The sequence below is a fragment of the Nyctereutes procyonoides genome, unplaced genomic scaffold (assembly GCF_905146905.1).
Source record: "Nyctereutes procyonoides isolate TBG_1078 unplaced genomic scaffold, NYPRO_anot_genome, whole genome shotgun sequence".
Lineage (NCBI taxonomy): Eukaryota > Metazoa > Chordata > Mammalia > Carnivora > Canidae > Nyctereutes > Nyctereutes procyonoides.
In genome coordinates, this window is record NW_026575041.1 from 17,119,290 (window position 1) to 17,146,744 (window position 27,455).

General features: G+C 36.6%; 1 protein-coding gene across 1 annotated transcript; it reads right to left on the bottom strand.

The window, feature by feature from the left end:
- Positions 1 to 1,181: 1,181 nt before the first annotated feature.
- Positions 1,182 to 21,264, bottom strand: CHORDC1 (cysteine and histidine rich domain containing 1). Its single transcript, XM_055320316.1, has 11 exons — positions 21,079 to 21,264; positions 17,481 to 17,530; positions 14,554 to 14,610; positions 13,438 to 13,595; positions 10,995 to 11,098; positions 10,293 to 10,351; positions 6,805 to 6,875; positions 5,890 to 5,995; positions 3,546 to 3,665; positions 2,883 to 2,945; positions 1,182 to 2,634 (listed from the first exon to the last, which is right to left on the bottom strand). The coding sequence occupies exons 1-11, from the start codon at positions 21,140 to 21,142 to the stop codon at positions 2,491 to 2,493; spliced, it is 996 nt and encodes a 331-aa protein (XP_055176291.1). The 5' UTR covers positions 21,143 to 21,264; the 3' UTR covers positions 1,182 to 2,490.
- Positions 21,265 to 27,455: the final 6,191 nt, after the last annotated feature.

The following is a 27,455-nucleotide window of genomic DNA, read 5'->3' on the forward strand; positions in this document are numbered from 1 at the left end:
CCTTCAAGTGTTCCACTAAAAGAAGAATGGTCAAAATCAATGTTCTGTTTTAGGTAACAGTATTGTACCAAGGCTAATTCCTAGTTTTGTTCATGTTCTTTGGTCAAATAAGATTTTAATACAAGGCGAGGATTAACATAGGAAATAAAGACGTCTCTAAGTATTTTTCTTGGTAACTCTTCTATAAATCTAAAATTATCTCAAGATAAGATGTTAAAAAAATAAAAGCTCAACTATCAGGACCTTATTACCTTTTTACTACCAAATGTACGGAACAATAAAAAACCGTATTTTCTATTTTCTCATGTTGAGTTGAACTCTCAGATTAGCTACCAAGTGTATAATAAACTTAGTTTTGACTGCTTTGCTATAGTAATTACTTTGAATGCTGAGAAAGACAAACCGTATTTCTAAAGAAACAGTAAAACTTAACATTCTTAATTTTTTGACAGATAAAGTAACAATATTCTACATAAATTCTAACTCTCTCCCTTTATGTATGAATCTAAGATAAAAATATTTAGATTTTTATTTGGGCAACAAAATCAAGAGGTTCATAGGAATAAGAAAGAAATAGAATGATCACTAATGTAACCAGACTAAATATGTAAGCTGAATCTCTCGTTCTCTCTCTCACTCACACACTCAGGCACACACATACACACTCACAGTCAGTGCTTTGTAACTCTCAGGTGAATAATCCCCTTGGTTTAAATACTAGTTCAACTGCAATTAACACATTAAGATATTGTTTAGGTGGAAAAAAGTCTCAAGAAGAAAACATTAAAAAAGGAATATTAGTCATTACTTCAAGTTATCTCTCTCCTCTAGACAATAAACAAGATTTTATGTCTTCAAACGAACCCAGGTCCTTAAATTATGAAAGATAATTTTTAAAAATTTAAACACAACCCTGAGTACTAGAAACTTTTATGCTGTATTTTAGTCTAATTATACTGAAAGTTTTGCATGGTAGTTCATTAAAATACCATATATCATGAATGCCCAGTTACCAGATTTTTTTTTATGTCTCTATAACAGCTAAATCATTTATTATATAACTACCTTTAGTAATCTAACAGTAGTTGAGTGAGACATACTACTTATTAATTAACCTTTACTTCTAAAATTGTACTTATGCAAATTTTCTTTATAAGAACAAAAGAAAAACACTCAAGGGGCTTGGGAAATAATTTTAATCTACATTAGCATAATTCATACCCAAATTTCTTAAGTTCTGCCAGAGTTTTGGCCTTCAAAACATTTCTTAATTTTAGTTTTCTTGGTGAGCTAGCTCTGCATTGCCTTTAAAAGTAAACTATCCTTTAATGGGTTCAATTAGCATAAACAATCTAAATCTGTGATACCTGTATTTAATGAAGTACAATATATAAACAACACTGTATCACCTAGAATTGTCAAACTTTTCATGAAAGCCTAAAAAATAACTCCAAAAGAATTAAGCTATTTTATTTAACAGGTAATAGATATTTCTCATAAAGCGGAGCTTAAATATTTAATTTTTTGATACCCTAAAATGTATTTCATAAGCCTTTAAGTCTACGGTTTTATACAGTTTTCCATCAGGGAGGCCAGATATACATATACACACACACTTATATACACACACATGTGTGTGTATATATATAATTTCTTTTACATGTAACTAATTAAAGATTTTAAGAGGGTGGAGGCTATAAATTAGGTGCAATTTAGTCATAACACCATACAAAGACCTTATATAATAATCAGGAAAGAGATGTTTAACATTATTGCTTAGTCTTAATAAAACGGCAAATTTTAACCAAACTGTACCTCTCCACTCTTATGTTTTATATACATTTAAATCATAGCGCTTAAAGTAATATAGGTACTGATATGTTTTAATTTAATTAGTTGTAAACAAATTCCAATTTATTATTCAATGCATATATTCCCCTTTAACTAGCTACTATGCTACCTCAGAATTATTCCTTCTAGAAAAAGTAACCTTCCCAAGGATAAAACAATGCAGAGCTTCTTCTCCTCCTTTAAGTTTTTCAAGTATTATAGGAACACAAACTCATGAAAAAACTACTTAAAAATCCAACATCCCATCTTGCTTTACTAATTATGGGATAAAGAAAGAGATGTGAACAAAACAAACATTCTTTTACACTTCTCTGTTAAACGTAAAGGTATACCAAGAAATACTGTAACTGTTTATGAGCTACTTTCTAGCTTTTCAAGTATAGGACACAACTATATTCTGTCAACTGAGGAGAAATGAATAGTCAACCTTAGGTAACTAAAAAAAAAGATGGGAGGCACGAAAAGATAAACTGACTTTGGCTTTTAAGAACCTACCGTTGACCCTGAACTGCCAGATTCAACAACAGCAACAGCAACAACAATAATGACAGCAACAACAAAAGAGGACAGCAGCAAGCCACCATTTTACCATACAGTAAGAATTCTGAAAATAGGCAATACATTTTTTCCCCTGTCAACTCATTCTGTTGTATCTTCTTGTTTCTCCTGCTTTTTGGTAGCAGGCAGTTCAAGGCTTGCCCACTGCATAGGTTCAGCTTTTCTCATGGTGATCTCAATCTTTGTTGCAGTCATAGTTACATAACTTCGTGTTACATCAATCACCTGCAACAAATCAGAAAATGACTGTAAGCCACGATCTTAAACGAAAATACTGGTCTTGCCTATGCTAATAATCAAAACTCCAAGCTGCTAATAAGGCCATTTTTATACCCAGATTTAAACATTTTAGTAAGAATTAATCATAAGTTACATACCTACTTTGCATCACTGTTTTATAAAATAGTTTATTTTTACTGTACAAATGGGCATTTTAAGGTATAAGAAAAAATTCTGGATTCACAGATACTTACACCCCATAATTTCACATTTTGATGAAATTCCTTCTCTCCTTCAAATACAATGTGCACATTTAACTGAAAAATATACAGGGTTATCTGATCAAATACAAATCGATATAACAGGATTTAAAACAACGATTATTATTTTTTTAAAGATTTTATTTATTCATGAGAGACAGAGAGAGAGAGAGAGAGAGAGAGAGAGAGAGAGACAGAGAGATAGAGAGCGCACGAGGAGAGAGACAGGCAGAGGGAGAAGCAGGCTCTATGCAGGGAGCCCGACATGGGACTCGATCCCGGGTCTCCAGGATCAGGTCCTGGGCCAAAGGCGGCATAAACCACTGAGCCACCCAGGCCGCCCCAACAATGATTATTTTTTTTAAGGAAACCATTAACAGAAAAACAAAATTAACTGAAGTTTCATACTGAGAACTAGGTACTATATAATATGATAAATCTTCTAAGCTAATACAGTATCTCCAGAATGCTTCAGAAAGAATTCTACTATGCAGAAATTTTCATTTCAATAGTTTCTGACAGCAATTTCAAACTTTTTTTCGAATGGAAAATAAAAAAAAATCTTAAAATCAGCCCAAACACAGTATTTTATAATACATTAACATAGAGAATAATGTACAAAGACAATTTTTTCTCAAAGATATTTAGTGTACTTACCAATGTACTATTTGCTACTACTTGGCTAAGTTCTGGAAGTGAATTTTTAGCATAGATTGAAATGGTTACTTCACCCCCTGTTTGATGCCAGTCATGTCTACATGGAACAACTTTTTTCCCCTGTAAGATAAGAAAAATGAGTTTACAAAATGCCATATAGCCACTAAAAAAAGAGGAATCTGAGCCAAATAACTGAGAAAAAATTACCACGTGCAATTGAGGTCCTTAAAGTTTTTTTTTTTTAATAAGATTTCATTTATTTATTAATGAGAGACACACAGAGAGAGAGACAGAGACACAGGCAGAGGGAGAAGCAGGCCCCATGCAGGGAGCCCGACGTGGGACTTGATAATGGGACTCCAGTATCACGCCCCGGGCTGAAGGCAGGCGCTAAACTGCTGAGCCACCCAGGGATCCCCTCCTTAAAATTTTTAAGGAAGACATCTTCTAAAGTTCCCAAAGGTTTAAAAAAACATATATATTACAATATAAATCTTTATAGTCCTATGGCTGAAGAACATGTTTATTCTTCCATTTGATTTTTTTCTTTCATGTCCATAGCTTTAATACACATTGAAAAAGACAACTTAAGAACTACTGAATTTGATCGTATCTTAACATCTCTGCAATCTGCTAAGCACAGTCATAAAAACATTCTATGAAGACTAAAATAAGACATTTGCTTGGTAAAATAAACCCAAACACTTTAACTTCACGCACAGAAACCCTCCACTTATTTTCTGTAAGGTGGAATCTGACTACAAATTGAAATTTCTAATTTCTATAAATTGGAACCAATTGAGTACTTATACTATCTGTTCTTTGTTATAAAATAATTTTCTTCTTATAATAACATGCAGAAAAAAGTGATAATTTGGTTATTGTTACAGAAATAACTATTACCTACCAGAAGAACATTATTTTATCAAGGACTATTTAAAAAAAGAGACAAATCGTGATGTTTTGTAAATGAAAGCAATTTAGTTACAATGGAACAAAAACTGTGAGACACTACTGTTCAAAAAGCAGTATCTACATTTTGGTAAAATTATGCGAACCGTATTTACTTATATCGCTTACATTTTTTGCCCTTAACTACTAGCTCAGATACTTAATACTTGCTAACTGTAAGCATTAAAAAAATAACAAAAACATTAATCAAGGGTTATACCCTGGGATCCCTGGGTGGCGCAGCGGTTTGGTGCCTGCCTTTGGCCCAGGGCGCGATCCTGGAGACCCAGGATCGAATCCCACATCGGGCTCCCGGTGCATGGAGCCTGCTTCTCCCTCTGCCTGTGTCCCTGCCTCTCTCTCTCTCTCTCTCTCTCTCTGTGACTATCATAAATAAATTAAAAAAAAAAAAAAAAAAGGGTTATACCCTGAAAACTTCTGCATATAACAGAAAACAACATTTTCAAAATTATGGTCCTTGGAGAAAATACATCGAGATTTTACTGAATCTTTTGGTTAATAAAACATTCCTCCAAGTGCTGTAGCAGATGAATTAAAATAACTTGAAGGAACACCAAAGCATGTTATTAAAAATCAGAAACCAAAGAATATTCAAATGTAGAATGAATGAATCTCTAAAGCAATTTGAAAATTTACAATTATGTTTTAAGTTAAAAGTCATATATAGTGAAAAGCTTCATTGCTAGTAGGGGTTTAGTACCAATATAGGACATAAAACTAATTTAATATATTATAAAATACGTTACAATAGCTAACACATACTTATTGAGCAATAAATTGCTTGCCTTCTTACAATTTAATGGGATTTTTGGACACTTACTTACGTGGATAGCCTGCATCTTTTTAAAGTTATCCAGGAAGTAGGAACTAAAGTTTTTGTTATTTTGATAAACTACCCCGTAGCAAGCAGAGGCATTCAAGACAATTGGAACAAGTTTGCGGTCCTTCTCTTTGGCCAATAGATGGAGTGTTTTTGCACTACAAATGGTTGTCAAGTTTTAAAGGACCAAAAGAGAATCAAAAGTCTAAGTGATTAAACACTGAAGGAGTAGAAAAGTGATTTTTAATAAACAAAAAGTGGGAAGAAACTAAAGAATTACAGAAACACATGCTTCAATTTTGGCAGAGGCTTTACTATTTCACAAAAACCTGCATATTTGCATTGTCATACACAATGGCTGCTTTGAGCAAAGGGTAGTGCTCTGGGAGCTTGACTCAATTTTAACTTTTAGGCACATCAAACTTTTACTATGAGAGAGAGAGAAAGTTGTTTGTTTGTTTGTTTTTAATCTGAAGACAAAATCATCTTAAATGTTTAAAAAACGACTCAGATAAACATATCCCGATATGTTATTTTTAAAAGGCTACTTACAGCATCCTTCTTAGTCCACATGTGTTTTCCTGTTGTACAGCCCTCTTGGGCTAAGAATGTATTGAAATCAGAAGTTTTTCTTCTACAACAGCTCCAGTATTTCATCCTTTAAATTATCATGGAAAAACTTCAGAAATAAAAATCTTACAACCACTTAAGTCCAGAAGCAGTACAGTGACAATGTAATTTTAAAAGCTAAGTAAGTGTGTGAACTGTAGTATTCTACAAAGTGGCTATGTCTCTAAAGAGTTAAAACTATCAGAAGACTAATCATTTTAAAACCAGAATGCCATTTATTGTAGCAGTTTTGAAGCTCCTGAGTAAAGATGCTTAAAACCACGAAATTCCAAATCCGCTTTTCACTAATAACTCACATCCAGATTCCTCATAAAATTCCCCAAAAGTGGTATGACCAAAGGTTTCAACAGAGTGGAAGATTTTAACATGGTACTGTATTTCTATCAACTATAGCATAAAACAAAAGAGGGGCCAGATCTCCAATGAGGACTGTGGAAAGTGTGGCTTTTTTTGGATGACACAATACTGGTGTTTTAGTGCTCTAGGACTAAAAATTCTCAAAGTCTGTCAATGCACAGAAAAGTCCTTCAAACTAAAAACGATCCAACCCAAATAGAGTATCCCATTGAAAATTTAGGGAATAAGGAAAAACATCAAGTTTGAATCACAATGGCAAATTATTAATTATTATTATTAATAATTATTATTATTAATTATTAATCATTGTTTCAGTTTTCTGACATGTAAAAAGACAAAATCCACAGTCTAGGGTATTTTGAAGACTATGTAACAATGTAAATAAAATACCCAATAATGCTGCATGGCAAATAATATTTATAGGCACATTAACTTTTCTAACCTCTACCATGAAGTTTTTATTAGTCATGTATAAGTTACCCTTCATGAAAAATAGGTACTCCAGAATGATATACACAGACTTCTTCAAGACTCTGTAGACCTTGATATGTCTAAAAGGGAAAAAAAAAAGAGGAAAAAATAAGCTTCACATGTCAATGCTATATTTCATAAATATTTGTAGGACTGGTGACCTCTAAGAACTATGAAAATGCTCAAGAAGTAACAATTACCTACAACATTTTTCATAAATTCACCCCAGGCCATTCCAATAAGGAATTTGAAAAATGATTCCTTTTTGGATATGCTGAAGTTTTACTTTCCTGTGAAAAAGGCAAATAGTAAAGTAGACAATGGGATATATTAAGATGCTTTCACACTTTCAGGTATGAGGTCACAACTCAAGCATATTCATGTATCTAAATTTATAGAATAATACTGAAACCAAAGGATTAGTATTCTCAATAGAAACAGAGTTATATATAGCATGATTTATGTGCAGAGGAAACTCTGTGTGGGCATTACAAATTAAGAAGCAGTTCTGGAAATTCTACGGTGTTGTTGATTTCTTATCCCTAGGAAGGGTAAAATGAGCTGCAGACCTATAAATATATCCAGGGTTTGTCTGGAAGATCCGGGCCCCATTGCTGCTGTAGGTGAAGGCTCTATAGATGAATTCACAAAAAGTTATGTTAATAAAACACAGATGCAGCCAGTAGTTTATTTTTACTTTGGTATTTATAGCAACCACCTACAAGTACAGAAAATAAAATTCTGTATATTTACTTTTGGTAAATCCAATGTACTGCCTGTAAGCATCTCCTAAGGAGATTCCATAAGCACACAAAACTCAGTGTTAGATTCTGAACTTACCACTATTGCCCCCTCCACTCCTACTCTTCTTCCTACCTTATTTGATGGCACCATATCCATTTAGTCTTCCAAAGCAAAAAAAAAAAAAAAAAAAAAAAAAGTCCTCTGCGGTTTTGCCTCTCCCTCCATTCATATTTTCTAGCATGAAATCCTGTCAATTCACCTTGAAAATATCTATCACTTTAATTTGCTAAACTTCCTCATGATCACTAGCAGATTTTAGAAAATGAGACTATGCTAACAGATTTTAATTAGTTTCTCTACCTCACACCTTACATAGTTATCAGTTCCAGGTGGTTTGTACATTTAAATGTGCCTCTCTACATATGAAAAAATATTGATGACCTTAAATTAGGCAGATTTCTTAAAAGGAAAACGAAAAGCACTAGTCAAATCAAACAGACAAATTGGATTTCATTAAAGACTGATGTTACAGAGTGTTACACCAAGGTGTAGAACAAACAAAATCAACCTCATATACTGCTGGCAGATGTATAAATACAACCATCCAAGAAATCTATGAGGAAGTATCTGTTAAAGTTGTGCACAAACTATGGTCTGATAATTCCTTTTCTAGTCATTTACCTAAAAAGAAATGTATCCATGTGTCCCAAAAGTTGGGCACAAATTGTTCACAGTAGCATCAAACCAGAAAATTTAAAGGACAACAGAAAGGGTAAACTGGCAACATTCACACAAGGACATATTTTGAAACAATGAAAATGAACTATGGCTACATGCAACAAAGATAACTCTCAATACACATTTTATTAAGCCAAGACGACAGGTACTAGAGTACCTGATCTATGATTCTATTCACATTAAGCCCAAAACATAGGCAGAATGACTCTTTACTGATAGAAAAACATTACTTTTGGGAGAAAATAGTAAGTGGGAGAAGGTATAAGGAGGGCTCTACTTTGTGAAAATCCCTTGAGCTATAAATTTACTGAAATCTGTATACTTTTTAATGTTATTATTTCAATAAAAAAGATAATAATGACCTCTATAACCTAGAGTGAAATCTAACTTTTGAGCACTGTAAAAGCGTTTTGAGATAGATCTGGTCCCTACTTTTCTAATCTTAACTCCACACCAACAAATTTTGTGCCATTATTATTTACTGTTAATTGCTTTCTGTATACTGCTATCACCTCTGCTTGAGATATCCTTTCCCTTTTTGTCCATTTGCAGGATGGACTTCATGTTTCAAAATTCATCTGAGACAGTTTTTCTCTCATCTCCCTGCAAACACTTCACCACTTGCACGGTCTCCCGCAATCCAGTACTTTAGTACTTACTCTGTATTTCTACCTTACATATATATAAATACATTTTCATTTCCATCGCTAAATAAGAAAGGTGATCTCAAACTTAACATGAGGGAAAATTACAAACTTCCCCTAATCCTCTTTTTCTCCTTCTTGGTTAATGGTGTCAGCAGTCACCTAGCTGCTGGAGCCCCAACTCCCCTTCACTTGAAGTTCATTAGTAAGTCCTGTTAGTATTTCCAAATAGTATTCATTCTGCATGATTTGACATTAAACCAGGCAGGCAGCGTTCTAAAGCATTCAAGACACAGCAAACGACAAAAACAAAAATTCTGTCCTTGTAAACCTTACACGAGAGGAAGAAGGGGAGGGAAAGTCAGCTGGGATAGATCATAGGCAAAATACACATGCAAAAGCAGCAGCATGTTATATGGTGATCAGTGCCCTGGAGAAAAAAGGACAATTTAGAGATGCTGGAGGGCACTCAATTTTTTACATAGGTAGAAAAAAATCCTTACTGAGATGTCTGAATATAACCCACATTGAACCATTTCTAAAGAATACTCTCTAATCCCACTACCTGGTCTTCCACAATTGCATCCTGGCTGGTTTTCCTTCCTCCAATTCCCCTACTGCCCCATTGTATTTGTCATGTTATCAGCCAAAGAGCTATTTTTTAAAACCCCTCCTTAAAACAGAAAATGTCTTCCCATTATACCTTAAAATACAAAAAAAATCCACCCCCTCCCCAAAACCCAAACCCTTCCCTGGGCCCTGAAAGGATCGCCATAATCTTGCCTATCTCATTTACCCCTTTCACATTTTACACCACTGACCAAGCCCCACTGACCTTTCTCTTAATTTCTTGAAAAACCAATCTCTAAGGGCTCCACACATTCTGCTCTCATATCAACTTGGAGATTTACATAACTCACCTGCCACGTTATTTACATTTCTGGCTTAGTGTCACTTCCAAAAGAACTTTCCTGACAGCCTTATTTAATAGCTATACTCTCTACTGAATTCTCTTCATTATCAATTTGAATTTATATTTAATACCAATGTGTTATCCTTCCCTCTAAATTAGAATAAGTGCCACACAGCAGAAATTTTTAGTTAATACTGTATTTCCAGCCCCCAAGCAATGTCTGGCACACAGTAAGTGCTCAGGAAATGCCGACTGAATTAGAATTACTTATTCCCATGATTCAGATACAATATTCATCAGACATTATCTCTTATCCATGTTCACAGCACTAGTCCACAGCACAGCACACCAAGACATAATAGGCACCCAAATGTTTGTTGAATTGAATCAGTAAATTGCACTCTTCTTCAAAATTAAATTTTACTTCCATGACACAACACAAATTTTACAATATATACCTTTGTACACCCTCCATTTTTACATGAGGTCCCAATCTTAATTTCATCACTGTCCTCTTCTAAAAAAAAAAGGAAAGAAAATCAAATTAGAAACATTAAAATAACTTTAGTGTCATTCTTAAGTAACCTTCTTCATGAAGCAAGTATTTGAAAAAAATAGTAACCTTAAAAAACACCAATATTTTAAAATAATTTTAAGTTATTAAATTTTCTACATGACCTCTCAGGTAATATATATAAAAAGCTAGTAAGAAATCAACTACTGTGATTAGGTTTTGCCCATGTCCCCAAATGACATACGACACATTTCTATTCTATAATGCAATACAATATCCAACATCTTAACCGTGTAAAAGAGAAGTCATGAAAGGGGTACTACTTCCCTCCATGGTATTGAGTGTAGGTCAAAATATATTGAATATGTTTTATATCATGCACATTTACAATTATCAAATAAATTTAACAGTTAAAAAGTAATGAATGATAGAAGAAAAAATGCTTAACAGTTTCTCATTTTAATAAAGACGTTACAGAATAAACTAACAATTCATTTTGTGGTATTACTGGTATTTAGAAAACAAAAAAAAATTCTTTACTATACTGTGCTACCTTTTCAATATTTATGTATAGTGAACTATACTGCTTCTCTTTTAGATAATTGGTTAATTGTACAAAAAAAAAGTTACAAGATAAAAATCTTACCTTTCTTACTTTCTTCATTCCCCGAGGATAGTTTAAGTTTGTCAAGTGCTTGTTTTAGGGAGGCAGATATTTTTAATTCCAAGTTTGTCATTGGTTCATCTGGGCTGGAGAATTTTTAAACTTTATTACCATTATTGATGTTCCAAAAATATATACATATGCATGTTTTTTTTTTTTACCAAAAATAAATACACTAAGAATCTATAAAAAAAACCAATGCCTTGTGAATTTTTTCGTATTAAATAGTATTTTACAAATACATGCTATTACGTTATCTACACTTTTACGTTTTAACAGAAAAATTCTGATATAAAAACATTAAATTCCAGACACTTGAGTTGCTTAGTCGGTTAAGTGACTGACTCTTGATTTTAGATCAGGTCACTATCTCAGGGTCATAAGATTGAGTCTTGAGTCAGTGGAGCCTGTTGGGGATTTTCTCTCTCTCCCTCCCACCTCATTAGTAAATAAATTTAAAAAAATTAAGTCTCCAATAATCATGCTATTACCAACATGGTAAGTCATTAATCAGTAAGTTTAATGAGAAAAGAGTAAATACTAGGAATCCAAGTTGCCAAGAAGGGACCATGAAGTACTTTTACATTCCACACCTAAGCAAAATGCTGAGCATACAATTAACAGGCAACAAATACGTACTACGTGAATCCATATTCCTATCACTGGAGATAATTCACTTGATGTGGACACTGTTTACATGCATCCATAAAATCAAAATTATATCACAAGGTAATTTCAGTAGGGTTAAAAATGAATAATAAGACCTCCCTAACATTTCATAATGGTTAAGTGTTATGTGTACAATTTATTTAAAGCCATTCAATAAGTATTAAGAATATTAATGCAACAATAAAATAAAAATCCTAGGTTATTCATATTCCACATCCCTAATGAAAATAATTATTGTAGGAAGATGTAGGAAGTATTAACAAAGTACATAAAAACCTATATTTCCATAATCTCTACAGTACTACCAAATGAATTTAGGGAAAAATACTTAGTTTCTCTCACTTCTTAATTAGTAGTTCATAATTTAAAGTAAATATTAACTCATACTGATAATTACAGTAGGCACCACTGTAATACTTAAGAATCCGCCATGCCAAAATTGTCTTTTCCTTATAATTTTTTATAACTGGTGTATCAGCCAGGAAGTCATTTGATAAAGTCTCTCATGATTATGAATGAGGTGGAGACGGAATAAAAATCAGTTTAAGTAGTCTGTTTGAATGAACAAACATCAAAGTCTCTCAGGTCCAGTATTATTCAGTATGCTCTAAACTTATTTAATATCAATAAAGGAAAAAAAGTCATGAAAACCATGAAGTCCATCGTGGGAATAAAAATATCAACTGGGGACATATTTGAGACCAACACATCTGTTTTCTAAGTCTTATATTTTGGTTCTTTTTTTTTTTAAGATTTTATTTATTTATTCATGAGACAGAGAGAGAGAGAGAGAGAGAGAGAGAGAGAGAGAGGCAGAGACATAGGCAGAGGGAGAAGCAGGCTGCATGCAGGGAGCCCAACGTGGGACTCGATCCCGGGTCTCCAGGATCAGGCCCTGGGATGAAGGCGGCGTTAAACCACTGAGCCACCTGGGCTGCCCTGTTTTGGTTCTAAAACAATACTCAAGTGCAACATGAAAGAGGCCTGGTTTAACAGTGGCAGTCAACATGCATATATGGGAATGTAAAATAGAGTTTAGTTGATCAGTAGATAAGTATGAAGAATCTGTGTAATTCTACTGCAAAATGAGCAAAAGGTATTTTAAACATACTTTAATAGATCAGCCATCTAAACCAAATAAACAAAAAATTTAATGATTATAATGAAATTATCAGTTTTCAGGCAAGTGAAAGTAAAAGAGAAGTGACTAGGCTTGTTCTAAGTTACAAAATATGGACAAATGAAAGACAGAACTTGGCTCAATATGAAGAAAAATATATACTTAGTAACAATAAAAGGGACTACTTTAAAAGTAAATTCTTCTTCACTAGAATTATTCGAAAGGAAACTAAACATCCTTCTGTCAAGAATGTCCTAGAAGATAGTCAAGAAGACAGAAGAAAGAGGAAGGCCTCTAAAGTTCTTTTTCACCTCAATCTGATTCTCTGACAATTTGTGTCTAGAATTTCATGATGCCATAGTGAAAAAGACATGTCAAGTCCCAAGAAAGATGTGTGACTCTTATGCTTTTGACATAATATTATGATAATACACTGAACAAATATGCAATGAAAGTTTATTATGTACATGTCCTCAAGCTGAAGACAAAATACAAATGGAAGGTATACTAAGGGAAAATCAGATAAAAAGTTGGTGACCTACATAACAACTATAAATGGTATGTGAAATCACAAAATACTAAGAACAGATGCTATTATTCACTCGTGACAAAAATATACAAGTGTATAAGGTGTACCTTGGCCTTTTTATTGCTTCTACTGGCTTAGGGGCTTGAATGATGTGCTCCTGAAACTTGGGTTTCAATTCAGAAAGTTCTTTCTTCTCAGTAGTCTTGACTTCAGGTTTGACTGGCTCAGGTGGCTTCTCACTATTATGCCTACCTTTTGTACAGCCCTGTTTGTTAGGAAATATAAAAGTTATCATTGTTTCACACATGCAATGGTAGAAAAATTATTTTCAATTCTTTATTAATACATTCTATTATATGCATTCTCCACACACTTATTTTAAGAAACTAAAAACAGAACTCCAAATGTGCAATATTTGTAAAAAAGTTCTCACATCTTAATGTATTTTAAAAGAAGCCTTTAAATTATACTTTATAAATATCTACTTATACACGGCATAAACTTTTTTTACGGTAAACAAGTTCTGGAAATCTCACATGGAATCCTACAAATTATTGGAAGGACCTTGATTTGAGCCCTCAGTTCTTCTACTTACTAGCTATATAACCTTGAGCAAGTTAATCTTTTTAAACTTCAACTTCCTCACCAGTAAAATGGAGGCAATGGCACTTAAATTTTTTGAGAAGATTAAGTAAAATAGAGTATTTGTCAAATCTGGCAGGTAGTAAATGGTCGATAAATGCTAGCTACCTTTTCCGCATTCTACTGAGTCATACGTGCACTGTAACATACCTGAAATTGTAAATTCAAAGGCATATCATTTCATTAACAGCTTTTATTTACTTTAAGGATACACAAAATAAATGGTATATCTTGAGAGTATCGTAGGTTTGATAAATGCTATTATTCCTCACTTACTATAAAAATGCTTTAAATTGTTGTCTACCACCTCCTTCTTGATGTACTTTAAAGACTACTTATATCAAGGACAAACAAAATTGATGGGTGGGTAATTAATACTGTGAAACTTTTAGCTCTAAAACAGATAAATTCCTTATTTTAAAGACTGTCAAGGGAGGTGAGCTCCACTTTAAAAGAAAGGTTCTATCTGCACGTTAACAAGACTATTCAATAGACGTCCAAAATTAGATTCCTAAAATTTGGAGCTTCCCATTATTTTTTACTTTTTCAGGAGATAATCTAGGAAAAAAATTAATGCTTACCGCAATGCTTAAAAAATCAGAAAAATCAGTTGTTCTTCTCTTACAGCAAGACCAACCCTATGAAACAGAAAAAACTACAAATTCAATTTGCATAGAACTACAACCCACTAAGAGTCTATTTGCGCTTATTTCTGGAATTTGGCAGTGACTGGCACATATATAGATTCCACAGTTGGAAAGTGTTATAAATGATTCATCTAATCAAGTGAAATGATTTTTAGTTTTTGACTTTAAAAAAATTAACCAATGTTAAAGGTGATTTGTGTTGTGACTGATCACAAAAGGAAGTACCTTAAGATAGGGAAATAAAAATTGCTTCTGTTTTCAAGACTAGTACATGATTCCGAAGAGAAACATTTTATAATTTCTAAAAACGCCATAAACTTTAAAGGATCTAGGGAGTAAGTGAAGTGCTTTACTTTAAAAATCCAGTAAATTAGAAATATTAATTATAATTCAGTTTCTAAAGAACTCACTCACTGAAGGTGTTCCCCAACAATAAGCATTCTATGCAACACAGATTGATGAGCATAGTAGCCTAAGAATTGTTAGATCTTTTTTTTTTAATTGTTAGATCTTTGAAAGTTAAATGATCTTTTCAGCGACAAGCATAAAGTTACAGATATTGCAATGCCATGTGTGATTTTTAAACCAAGTATCAAGTAACTTACCAAAAGCTTTAAACTGTCATCTCTAATTCCAGTGTAGTATAGAGAATAAGAAAATACAAAAGCAGCAGTTTCAAGACTTAGGATGTTTTAAAATTAGACCAAAGGCTAGGATTTGCACATATCTATCTGGACCTCACTGCTTTTCTCAATATACTGCATGAAGAATTTGGTAGTGGTTTTTTTCACACTATGCATTTCCAAATTATTTTAAAGAAAATGTTAAGGGACACCTGGGTGGCTCAGTGGTTGAGCATCTGCCTTTCGCTCAGGGCCTGATCTCAAAGTCCTGGGATGGGGTCCCGCACTGGGCTCCCTGCATGGAGCCTGTTTCTCCCTCTGTGTCTCTGCCTCCCTCTCTCTCTCTCTTCCATGAAAAAATAACTAAAATCTTAAAAAAAAAAAAAAGATGTTAAATTTACTATAATTCAAATTTTCCTTTATTCTGAAATTGAATTCTTTTACTCTGAATTGAGATATAAATGAAATTCTACTTTAATTTTAAAATATAGTATTTAGTTGCATTGATATAAAGTCATCAGAAAAGTTATTCTGTATGGAAAAAAGCTTTATTGTCTTAATCACATATAAAGAATTACAGCAGATATTCTGGGGATACTGGAATACGTACATGATACATACCAGTTGTTCCCAAATGCTAATCTGGGATCTATAGCAGTCCTCAATAAAACAAAAAAATGAAGGATAAATTGAAGTATGTGAGTATAAGATTGTCATTTCTTAAGAAGGACGGTCTCTCTTCTCTATGTCACTTCTAATTTGAATATTAAAATATTCTTTTGTATATGCAATATTTAACTTCTTTGGCAATAAACTGGCAACAGTGGATATTATATTGATTTATCTATTTTTGTCTATGTATTTGCGCTGTGAAATTCAACAGTGTCAGAAAGTACAGGTCTTCAAGAAATGTTTATAGAGACAATAATAAACAGCAGGACTGGGAAAAAGAAACAAGAAGACTTCAGAGTGAAATCATTAAGATTAATTTAACAGGGTGACTAACAGTTGGGTAGTAAAAAAAGAGCAACGGACTGAATAACTAGAAAGTTTGTGATATTAGTAGCAGCAGCAAAGTTCAGATGCAGGCTATTTTTGGGTAAGAGCTCACTTTAAAAACTGGTTTTCAATCACAAATGAAATGGAAACATTCTGCAGAAGCCACTGGTACAGAGAGGATGTTTAAGGATAGAAACAAATGAAATGAGAGGAATAGGAAGCTAAAGACAAAGGTGAAGCATGTCTCTGGTTAAGGGATAGAAACATATTACAAGGGAAGAAAGAAAAACATACAGTATGAAAAACAAACATAGAATAAATGGCAGTCTAGGAAAGATAAGTAAGTCCCCTCACTCTTCTGTAAAAGTAAATATTCCCCAGAACCAGATTCCATCCCCAAAATAGTTTGTAAAACAGCTAAAAAGACCTAAGGAAGAATCAGCTCTCTCAACCTGCCCTACTGAATGGCTGTTTTGTTTTCTTTACTTAGAATTAACCAGATAAACTTGTTATCTAATTATATATCTTTATTAACACTTGGCTATCAAACAGATAATTACCAAAAGGATCCAACTACTCCTTAGAAGGTATAATTAGAAATTCAAAAGGCATCAACAATATTTAAACATGTAAGACTGGTTACCAAAATCTAAAACCATGGCGGCCACACTGCAACATTTCCTTTTGAGATATATATTATCTTTTGAGATATTATTGTATTATCGTAAATTTTTAAAAGATCAATAAATACACCAAGAAAAACTTAGTCAAGCAGCATTCTATTATTTCTCTAATTATCCAGAACATCAAGTACAGGTGGAGAACAGGTGGTACCTCAAACAGATTGGCACCCTTTACTGTTTGTGACAATCTTTGCTAAAATTCAAAGCAGCTCTTATTACACAGTAGCCGCCTGACAGATTAAGAAACTAAGATTCAGTACAACTGCTTTCACTTCCTCTCAAGATTAAAAAGTGAAGGAATGAAGAGTACAGAAAATGAGAGTTAGGAAGGAAAGAATTTTAAAACTGGCAAACAAAGAGCAAAAAAAAAATAAAATAAAATAAAAAAATAAAAAAATAAAACTGGGAAAGACTTTAAGATCAGCATCCCAAAATGGTCATTAAGAAAGCAAGAAGTCACAAGTTGACAAAAAAAGATGAGCAAATAAAGATTCAGTATTACACCTCTAAATTTAATATACAGATATGAAAAGACTGAAATGTACCAAGCTCTTACCTTTAAGGCATCATGAAAGACTGGAACACCTGGGTGATACGTGCAAGCATCTGGTAAAAAACAAAGAAAGGGGAAAAAATACACTTTATAATAAGGAATAAAAAAATCATGATTTTTTTCAGGCATTAACATTTAATCCTTTGTCCAAATGCAGGTAATACTCTGCTTTTCCTTAAGAATTCGCAAATGTGTGAATTTAACATGGCACGTAGTGCTTAATATAGTATTACATTAAAATAGTAATAGTTAAAATTCTAATTCAAGAGTATGACAACTGTAAACAAAAATAATACAGAACAGTGCAAGTATAATAAATTGCATTGTATTCCTCTAATCTTTACAGTTAAACTTGTTTAGAACCAAAACTTCAAGCTCCATGATTTTGACCATCCCCTTCCAATTCTATTTACAAAAATATTATCAAACCAAAGTGTTCTTATGTACATCGATCCACAGATTGTCCAAGAGATTCTCTAAAAAGATATTTTAGAAGGATAGGTTCAACACTGTAAAAAGAGATGTACTATCTAATTGCTATTTTAATTTTCCTAGACAGGTGTCAATACCTAGATACAAACCTCATTAAAAAGTTTAAGTTTCACAGTCTATTTTCAGGGTTGTCACTGACTGTGACACTGTATTTCCCTCCCCCTCACCCATTACACCATCAATTTTCACTAACACTTATGAAAATAAGCTTAATACAGTTTACAATATAAAATACATTTTTTAAAAAATCTTATTTATTCATGAGAGACCCACAGAGAAAGAGACAGAGGCATAGGCAGAGGGAGAAGCAGGCTCCCTGCAAGAAGCCTGATGTGGGACTCCACCCCGTACCCCCGGATCACACCGCGAGCTGAAGGCAGGTACTCAACTACTGAGCCACCCAGGCAATCCCGAAGTATTACATTTTTTAAAAATCAGATGATGATAAACAATTACTTCCTGACTAGACACAATCAGGAGCTTAGAAAAAACAGGTGAGTTCCACATCTATACAATTTTTTTATAAGGCTACTTTGCCCCAACTTTCTTGTCTGCTTAGCTTTTAATTGGCTACAACCTCTGATGACTGACTGCTGTTGCCTTAAAATGATTAATTCCTGGTACTTCCTATCCCTATATTAATACAATGGTTCCTTAGTAAACAGGTGTTATATAGATACTCTGCTAGGCTAATGAAGCAAAAAAGTGTCAGGTATTTTCATGGTACAGTAAGTAAATCCACGGAATAAGAAACTATAGGTAGTAATTAATGGAATGAAGGGCTGAAAAAGGAGATTCAAAGTAGAAATGGATATACAGAAGGTGAGGAAGAGAAAGCTGAGAACAGAATCAAAGAGGGAACAAATACAGTCTTTTCAAATATCAAACTTACACAGAGGCATAAAATGCACACTGCATCAACATACTAAGAGGCATAATCATCACAGTGGTCAGTCTGGGCAGAATGGCAGGAGTCAGTCAGGTCTTGACCCTACAACTAGTATGAATGAAATCTGAAAATCACTGCTTTCATGTGTATAAAACAAGCAGATGGTTATTTTCCTCTGGCCTTTACTAGGTTTACAGGTTTTGCTCAGCTCTATTTTAGCGGTAAGGAACTACACTGCAGCAGTTAGGAGCCAAGGGCTTTACACATTGGGTCTGACCCTGGCTCAATTTCTGGCTCTGCCTCTCAGGAGCTGATTCAACTTCCTTACAAATTTGAATTAAATAAAAAAAAAAAAAAAAAAAAAACTGTGAAGTAGTGCTTTTTGCAGAGTGAACTGTTAAATATGTGAAAAATACCAACTGCATCTCCTTGAAACATTTAGTCTGTGTTTCAAACTAAAACCTGGTTATCAGCTTAGAAGGCAGGCTTTTTATTTTTGCCCAAAGGTCAGACTTCTCCCATTCTAAAAAACTTTCTCCTAACCAAGTCCACAGTTTGCTATTAGCTGTTATCTTCTACTTCCCATTTCCATTTTCTTAACTTACCAAACACCTTACTGGAATTGTCTCTAACCCCCATTCTGTTAAAGCAACTACAGGTTCCACAACCTTTTGGGAGCCCCCTGATGAACTCAGTACTGCTGATCACAGAATCCCGGAACGTCTACTCCTCTTTCTCACTCCCCTCACTCTCATCTCTTTCCCAGGCATTATACCATCTCCCTCTCCCTCTCCCTCTCCCTCTCTCCCTCTCTCTCTCTCTCTCTCTCTCTCTCTCTCTCTCTCTCTCACACACACACACACACACACACACACACACACACACACACACGGTACTTACTTCCAAAAAAATGGTTCTATCTACTTCCTAATTTCCGGCCGGTAGAGAACACCCTACACAGACATTTACTGTAGCACATTATTGTCTTAGGGAACAAAGCCTCAGTCTTTCCACTTAATATCAAAGTAAACATAGCAGATACTAAGGCAATTTTTACCTTTTACATTGGCTACCAACAGCAAAGGCTTTAAGACCTTTTATTCCTCAATCCTGTCATCCGCTGAAATCACACAATTTTCTTTTCGAAGAAGTCCGTCTTAATGGGATAGAAACGTCAATGCTGTACAGAAACGTGAGCACTGTACAAAGACTGAGAGACTGGACTGGACCTTCTATACGGGGTCCTGCCAATGCCCTTGCCGTTTTAACTCTGTCACCGATCCACCTGTGCGCCAGGCCAGGTACATCAGACACGCGAAAGGTGGACGAGATTCTATCAGGCTTTAATTCCCTTCACAAGGCGGGAACCACGCTGCTACCGGTGGGACCCGGCTGCTCTGGGACACCTCGGGACACCTCGGATCACACACGCTCTGCAGGGGTGCGGTGAAGCCTCAAGTGAGGTGCTGAGTCCGGCGCAGAGAGAGCACACACGCGCCAGCTGAAGTTCTCAAAGGGGCATCATTTCCCACCACGGCCAAGAATCAACTCCCTTTATCCCACTCACCGCTCAAATTCCGGACGCAGGGACTGTCCCCGTCGTCCGGCCCTTTCACCGACAGCCCCGCCGCGGACGCAGGCACCGCCGCTCTCGCCTGAGGAGGGCACAGGGCTACCACGGAGGGTCCCGCCCGCCCCACCGGAGGGCGACACAGCCTGAAGACGCAGGACGGTTCTCGCGACCCACCACACTTTATAAGAGCTGCGCGGCTGGACGAGCGGGAAGCAAAACTTTCAGAAAAACACTGGGCCAGGGGCCGACCCCACACGCTCGCGTGCTCGCCGCTCGGCGCCCCCCGCCTCGGCCGCACGCACCCGCGCCCCGCGCCCCGCGCCCCGCGCCCGGGCCAACTTGTCCCCGAGGAGCCGGGGCGGGAGTGAATCCCGAGGTTCGGATTCCAGGCGGGTCCCGGGCGGAACACGTGGGAGCCGGCAGTGCGGGTCGCGGGCGGCGCGGGGCGGGGCGGGGCGGCGTGGCCGCGGGGGAGGGAGGGAGGGCGGGCGGGCGGACCGACGGCCCGGGGCAAGCCCGGCGGGGGCAGCGCGGCGCCGGCCCGCGGGGACCCCGACCTGCCCTTGGGCCCAAGGGCGTCCCCCGGCCGGGGCGGGGCGGGGCGGGCCGGGCCGGGGCGGGGAGCGGGGCTGGCGGCGCGCTCTCACCGTCGGAGTTGGTCTCGGGATCGAAGCGCTGGCCGCAGCCCCGGTTGTAGCACAGCAGGGCCATCTCTTCTCCCCGCCGTTCACGGGTCTGCTCCAGACGCCGGGAAGAGCAAGCGGGTCCGGGGGCCCACGGTCGCCACCGGCGGGCTGACGGCTGAGGCGGCTGCGGCTTCCGGAAACGGCCGGTTCCGCTTCAGGAACCTTCGCGAATTTTCCGGTCGCGCAGGCGCAGAGAAGATGGGAAGGGGCGGGGGGGGCGGCGGCGGCGGCGGCGGCGGCGGAGGGAGGCCCGGCGGCCGCGGGGATGCGCCGGGTCGGGCCTCGGAGGCGGGAGCCTGAAGCCCAGCGCCCTAAAGGCGGAACGGCGCCGGCGTCCGAGGGACTGCGGGCCGCGCGCCACCGCCACAGCCGCCTCTCGGCTTTTGCGGCGAGTACAGCCAGCCCCGGCCGGCCTGGCGGTTCAGTTCGCCCCCTCGCGGCTGGGCGGAAGGTGCGGAACCGGGCGGCGTTCGCGCGTCCCCTGCCGGGAACGGGGTTGCCTGGTAACCGGGAGAGGCGGGGCCGCCCTCTCGCTCCCCGGGGCTGCTGCCTCCGCCGCCCGCTGCCTCCGCCGCCCGCTGCCTCCGCTGCCTCCGCCGCCCGCGCTCCGCGGCGCGGGACTACTGGGGGCGTCCGGAGCGAGTGTGGTCCCGGAGCCCTTGAGGCCGACTCGCTTGCAGGAGAGCTTACCCCGTTGATCGATACACTGCTGGCAATGGCCACTGTTGTTCCCAGGCGCCGGGGTAAATGGATGCTGTTTCAAGTCAGGCTCCGTTTGATCAGTTCGCCGATACTCCTTCAGTCCTGGAACGACTGGTACAGCTTCATCAAGTGCGTTATAAAAAGCGTGGAAATGGGCACACGCTAAGGGTGTCGTCTACGACTTGTATATTTCCCGAACTTGGGACATTTGAAATAAAAGCAGACACTTCTTGATAGCAAGTATGCTTCTTGAAATAGTAACACCAGTAATGGTTAAATAGAAGTAAAAAAGCCATACAATGTTTCTAGTGATCCCGAGCCTGTTAATGAGAGGTGGCCCCAAAATCTTCGGAGCCCAATAAAATAGGCCATTTTTTTCATGGTCCCTTCCTCTTTTTATGCCTAGAGGTATGATACTCTAATGTAGTAATCTCGATATACACATATACAATATATTCTCCATTTAACGTAACTAGAGTATTTTTCTGTTTCATGATCATTATAAATGAAGTGATACTCTGTTGAATGAATTAGCACTATGACCATTCTTCCTTTAATCTCATCACTATTATTATACAGAAACGTCAATAGTCAACTTAACTGTAGCTTGTTTTTTCTTATTTTAGATTTACCTCCAGGATGACTTTTGAGAAGTGGCCGTACTGGGGTAAAGGGCGTAAGCCTTTTAAAACAAATTTAAGATTTTAAAGATAAATCTAGCCAAGTGTTTCCAATACGCGGTACCGATTTTCAGTTTCACCAGCCATGGGCTGGAGGAACAGACCATAGAAATTAATCTTACACAATTAGAAATGAAGAGATGAAGACATTGAGAAAGTTTAGGCTGTGGTTAAATTCATGGCCTGAGTGTCCTATCTTTGCAACATTACCAGGATTATTAGTCAGCTCTTTCGAATGCTTTTAATGTTTATTGTCATTCTTTCCGGCTACAGCATTTTATAATCAGAAAATAATAAATACTTATAGGAGAAAATTCAAAAATGCAGAAATATATTAAGAACAAGAGCAATAATTCTATCACCCAGTAATGAGGACTGAAACGCTAAACTCTGATAAATTTATTTCCAGTTTTTCCCCCATTGGACATTCATTTATTGGCATGAATGTCAAGCAAAACAAAACATCAACAAAACCCTCCTAAGAATTGGAGTCATAATGCATATGGAGGTTTATGTTCCCCCTTTTGAGTATTTCAAAAACTACAAAATCAAATCATTCTTATTAAGAGAACAGAGAGCACATTCCACTCCATTCCCCGCCACACTTCCACTCTGTCCCCACACTCCAGTGCTGACTACCACAAATTAAGAAACTGTGTGGTGGTAACATTGCATAATTCATCTGATCTTTACATCCAGGTCCCATCCCATCCCCCATCACCCACATACTGTTACACAGAATCTTAAGATTTTTCCCATGTTATGAAAGCAGTGGTATGGACTAGTGAAGAGTGAAGCTGCGGACTTAGACCAGGATTCAGAACCTAGCTCTGCAATGTAGAGCTGTCTATCTACAGCAGGGAAGTCCAATCTCAGGGCTTAAAAAGTGATCTTAATTATTTTGATTACTCATGTAATATTGAACATACACATTTATCTTACTTTTCAGGCCCTGCTAAAATTGTGGAATAAATTAAAAATATAAACCCGTAAGGACAATTTTTTTTGAAAGATTTTATTTATTCTTGAAAGACACACAGAGAGAGGCAGAGACATAGGCAGAGGGAGAAGCAGGCTTCCCATAGGAAGCCAGATATGGGACTCCGTCCCCTCATGGGGGATCATGCCCTGAGCCAAAGGCAGACACTCAACCGCTGAGCCACCCAGGTGTCCCAGGACAAATTTGAATAGGGTATTGCACCAGACAAATTATATCAATAAATTTTGTTTTAATTTTCCCTTTTTTTTTTTTTTGGCATTTAGGAATATTTGTGGTTTTGTTCAAATTGTTCCCTATATACTAATACCTAATTGCCTCTTTTTTTCTTACTTAGGCTTTCCTACTCTACCAAATCTAACTGATTTTGACTTTCAATTGTTTCCTATAGGGCAATTAATGAGATTACTACTCTTTTCTTCTTTCTCCTCTGATTTTATTTATGTTTTTTTCAACTTTATTGGAAAATGTAGCATTTGCACATGAGTCCTCCATCCTGATGCCTAGCTTGTTATTTAAATATATTTATTATTGATATATATGTTCATATATAAATGTATATCAAATCCATTTAAATGTTTTTACTTATAATAAATATATTAAGAAATATTGTCACTGGTTACTACTAGTCTTTTTTTTTTTTTTTCCACTAGTCTTTCAGCTTAAGTTTCCTGTCATTCTTGTCAGATGAAGCTTATTTTCTAGTAGAGTTGGCAGGAATCATTTATGAAAACAGTCTTCCCTGATCTCTTCCATCTTTAAAATAGCTTCTTCTAAAGACCTGAAACTTGAAGGGGGGCTTTAGTGGATATAAAATCCTTAGTTCATTCTAAGTTCAGAATTTACAAATTTTTTTTAATATAGAACTGAACTGAATTTCTTTTATTGTGACCAAGCCTATGTTGAATTGAATATAAAACAGAATGAAAGGGAAAAACCTCATCTTGGCACTACATGTTTTTCTTTTTGCTTCCCTGCAGCAATCAAACCTTTAGAAATGTCCTGAACTTGGGCGCCTGGGCAGCTCAGTCGGTTGAGCCTCTGACTCTTTATTTCAGTTCAGGTTATGATCTCAATGCTGTCCCATATGGGGGTTTGTGCTCTGTACAGAGTTTGTTTTAGATCCTTTCTCCTTCCCCCTCATTTGGGGGAAGGCTAATAATTTTGGATTGCCAAAAACCCCTTGCTTTTGAAGTCCTTAGACAATTGCAATTAAAAAAAAAAACAAAGATTAAAAAAAATTACAAACAAGAATTCTATTGAAATTTATCCCTATAAAGCAAGGGAGGAAAAAATAATAAGAGAGATTACAGATAATAATTATGTATATTAAAAATATATTGATATTTATACTCTAGTGTGCATGCACAGTTATTTGAAGAGTACGACTTTTTAAATATTACCCCATGTTTGAATTTCTGCTATAGGCAGCAATCCCGGTGAAAGTAATTTAGTAAATTGTGAAGTACATTTTCTTCTGATAAATTCTCATTTACTTATAGATTTTTAACTTTTATTTCCCATCTAAGATAGTGTCCTTATTAGTTTTAGTAGCCTAACAAAACAGGAGCTAAGAATCATACACATTCTGTGTCCCACCTCACATTCTCCTGACCTACCATTTTGCTCTAGTCATTGTGGATTTAACCTGACATCTCATTTCATCTGCATCACATATCTTTCTCTGTCTAGTCTCAGGCTTCTCCAGTGCCAATGAATAAAATGCCTATGAGCCATTCTGATACTTACCAAACTTGGAAGTGGGAGGAGTAAACATGCAATGGTGCAACCCTTGACTAATTCTTGGATAGGCACTGGTAGATAAATGCTCCTGATTCTGTGTCTTGGGTAGGCAATTCTGAAGTGTATTCTACAAGGCTTTTTAGGGGAATTGACCTCCAGCTATTTATTGCAATAATAATGTTGCTCAGTATTTTATCCTAGTAGTCAATATTTCTTCCCTTTCTTGTCTTGCCAGTTTTCCACTCTCCTCTTCTTTGTAATAATTTCCTAAAATAAGCTGTTTACAAGCTTTTATCTCCAGCTCCACTTTTGGAGAGGACCTAGGCTGAACCAAATTGAAAGACATGCATTCTTACTGAATATCTTTTTTAAAATTAAATCTTCAAAAAATGAAATTCATCATATCTCAGAATTTTATTTACTAAATTCTCTTAACAACAACAAAAAAGACAACTTTAAAGGCTGAAACTTTGAGGTTATTGTTGATTAGGAAGAATTGATTTCCTTGTGTAATAATTGCTGGCATTTCTGTAACATTACATTTCCTTTATTATCCACAAATGCTGGCTTTTCCAAACAATTTCAATTTGTGTTAAACTTTGGCTCTAAAGTTGGTGCATATGAGTTCCAAAAGACTTGTTCAGATTTGAATAACCAAAATTTAAAATTTTTTTGCTGACTCATTTATTTGTAGCCCACTTTTCTGTAATTCTGTAAGTACAGAAATGCTAGAATTTCCATTTCTATAAAATTTTATATACACAGTACTGATTTTGGAGTATTCCACATTTTTCTTTTCTAAAGAGAAAGCCCATTTTTGTGTTAGTTTCTTGTATATCTTCTTTTCTTCCAAACTATAAACTTAGGTAATTTGTCAAAGTGGATAACAAAGATTTCTTTTTTAAAGAACATTAAGACCTATAAATCCACTTTACATATCCAATTAAAATGTAAGATTCTTTATTTTCAAAAAATGTTTTATTTATTTATTCATGAGACAGAGAGAGATAGAGAGAGAGAGAGAGAGAGAGAGAGAGAAAGGCAGAGACACTGGCAGAGGGGGAAGCAGGCTTCCTGGAAGGAGCCCCCTGTGGGACTTGATCCCAGATCCCAAGATCACACCCTGAGCTGAAGGCAGGTGCTCAACTGCTGAGCCACCACAGGCATCCTGTAAAATTCTTTTTTAAAAAAAGATTTTATTTTTTTATTTGAGAGAGAGAAAGAGCACAAGTAGGGGACAGAGGCAGAGAGAGGGAGAAGCAGACTTCCTGCTGAGCAGGAACCAACATGGGCTTGATCTCAGGACCTTGGGATTGTGACCTGAGCCATCCAGGAAAACAAACTCTGGCTTTGGGTGTGCATCCTGATTAAAGTTCCTTCAGCTATGACAGTTGCTCCCTTCTGCTGAAGTCTGGCTGTGAATTACTTTGCACTTCATTAGAAGGAGGAACCACGGTGCTCATGAACCCGTAAGTCCTGACACCCAAATTGGTAGTATCTCCAGAACCATCTTGCTGCCTGCTCCTCTAGGGCCAGTGGTGACAGGGCAGTTCTGCACCCAGCCAAATACATAACAATAAAAGCCAAACATTTGTCAGCCTCAAAAAAAAAGGGGATCCCTGGACGGCTCAGCGGTTTACCTAAGTGGCTTACCCCTAAAATGTAAGATCCTTGAAGACAGTGATTTTTGTCTCTTTATACACTATTATGTCCTGAATGCTTAGAACAATGACCAATATGATAGGCACTCAATAAATGTTTGTTGAATAAATTAAATGTATGAGTTTTTATGTGCTCAATAGGAAAAGAAAGAAAAGACAATAAACACAAATTCAAAAGATGGTCAATTACAACCAATTTTTTTCTTTAGCCTGTTGAATTTGGAGCAAAATTGAACAAAAATGTAAATATGGAAACTAATTTAGAAGTATTTATGTTACTATTAACAAAATAATATTTAAAAAGATATAAAGTCCATGTAGACTTTCACGTTTTCATGAAAGCAGCAAAGGAATACCTTTAGTTGGAATCTATTTCTTTCTAAAAAACAGCTTTATGGATACTTACTGACTCACTAAGTGTTGCACAACTCAAGCATTGTTATAAAATATACATATTTTCCCACAAGATGGCAGCAAAGATTTATTTTAGAACCACTGGACACAGTAGTTACACCAAATGATGTACATGTTTGAAAGCTAAAATGTGTGAGGAAA

What these genes read in the sequence shown, in the direction of transcription:
- CHORDC1 (XM_055320316.1), bottom strand. Translation starts at nt 21,142, where the DNA reads ATGGCCCTGCTGTGCTACAACCGGGGCTGCGGCCAGCGCTTCGATCCC. An exon ending in CTGATTTTTTAAGCATTGCG is followed by an intron (nt 13,596 to 14,553) that starts GTAAGCATTAAT and finishes CCTAACAAACAG; the next exon opens with GGCTGTACAAAAGGTAGGCA. An exon ending in GAATGAAGAAAGTAAGAAAG is followed by an intron (nt 10,352 to 10,994) that starts GTAAGATTTTTA and finishes TTTTTTTTTTAG; the next exon opens with AAGAGGACAGTGATGAAATT.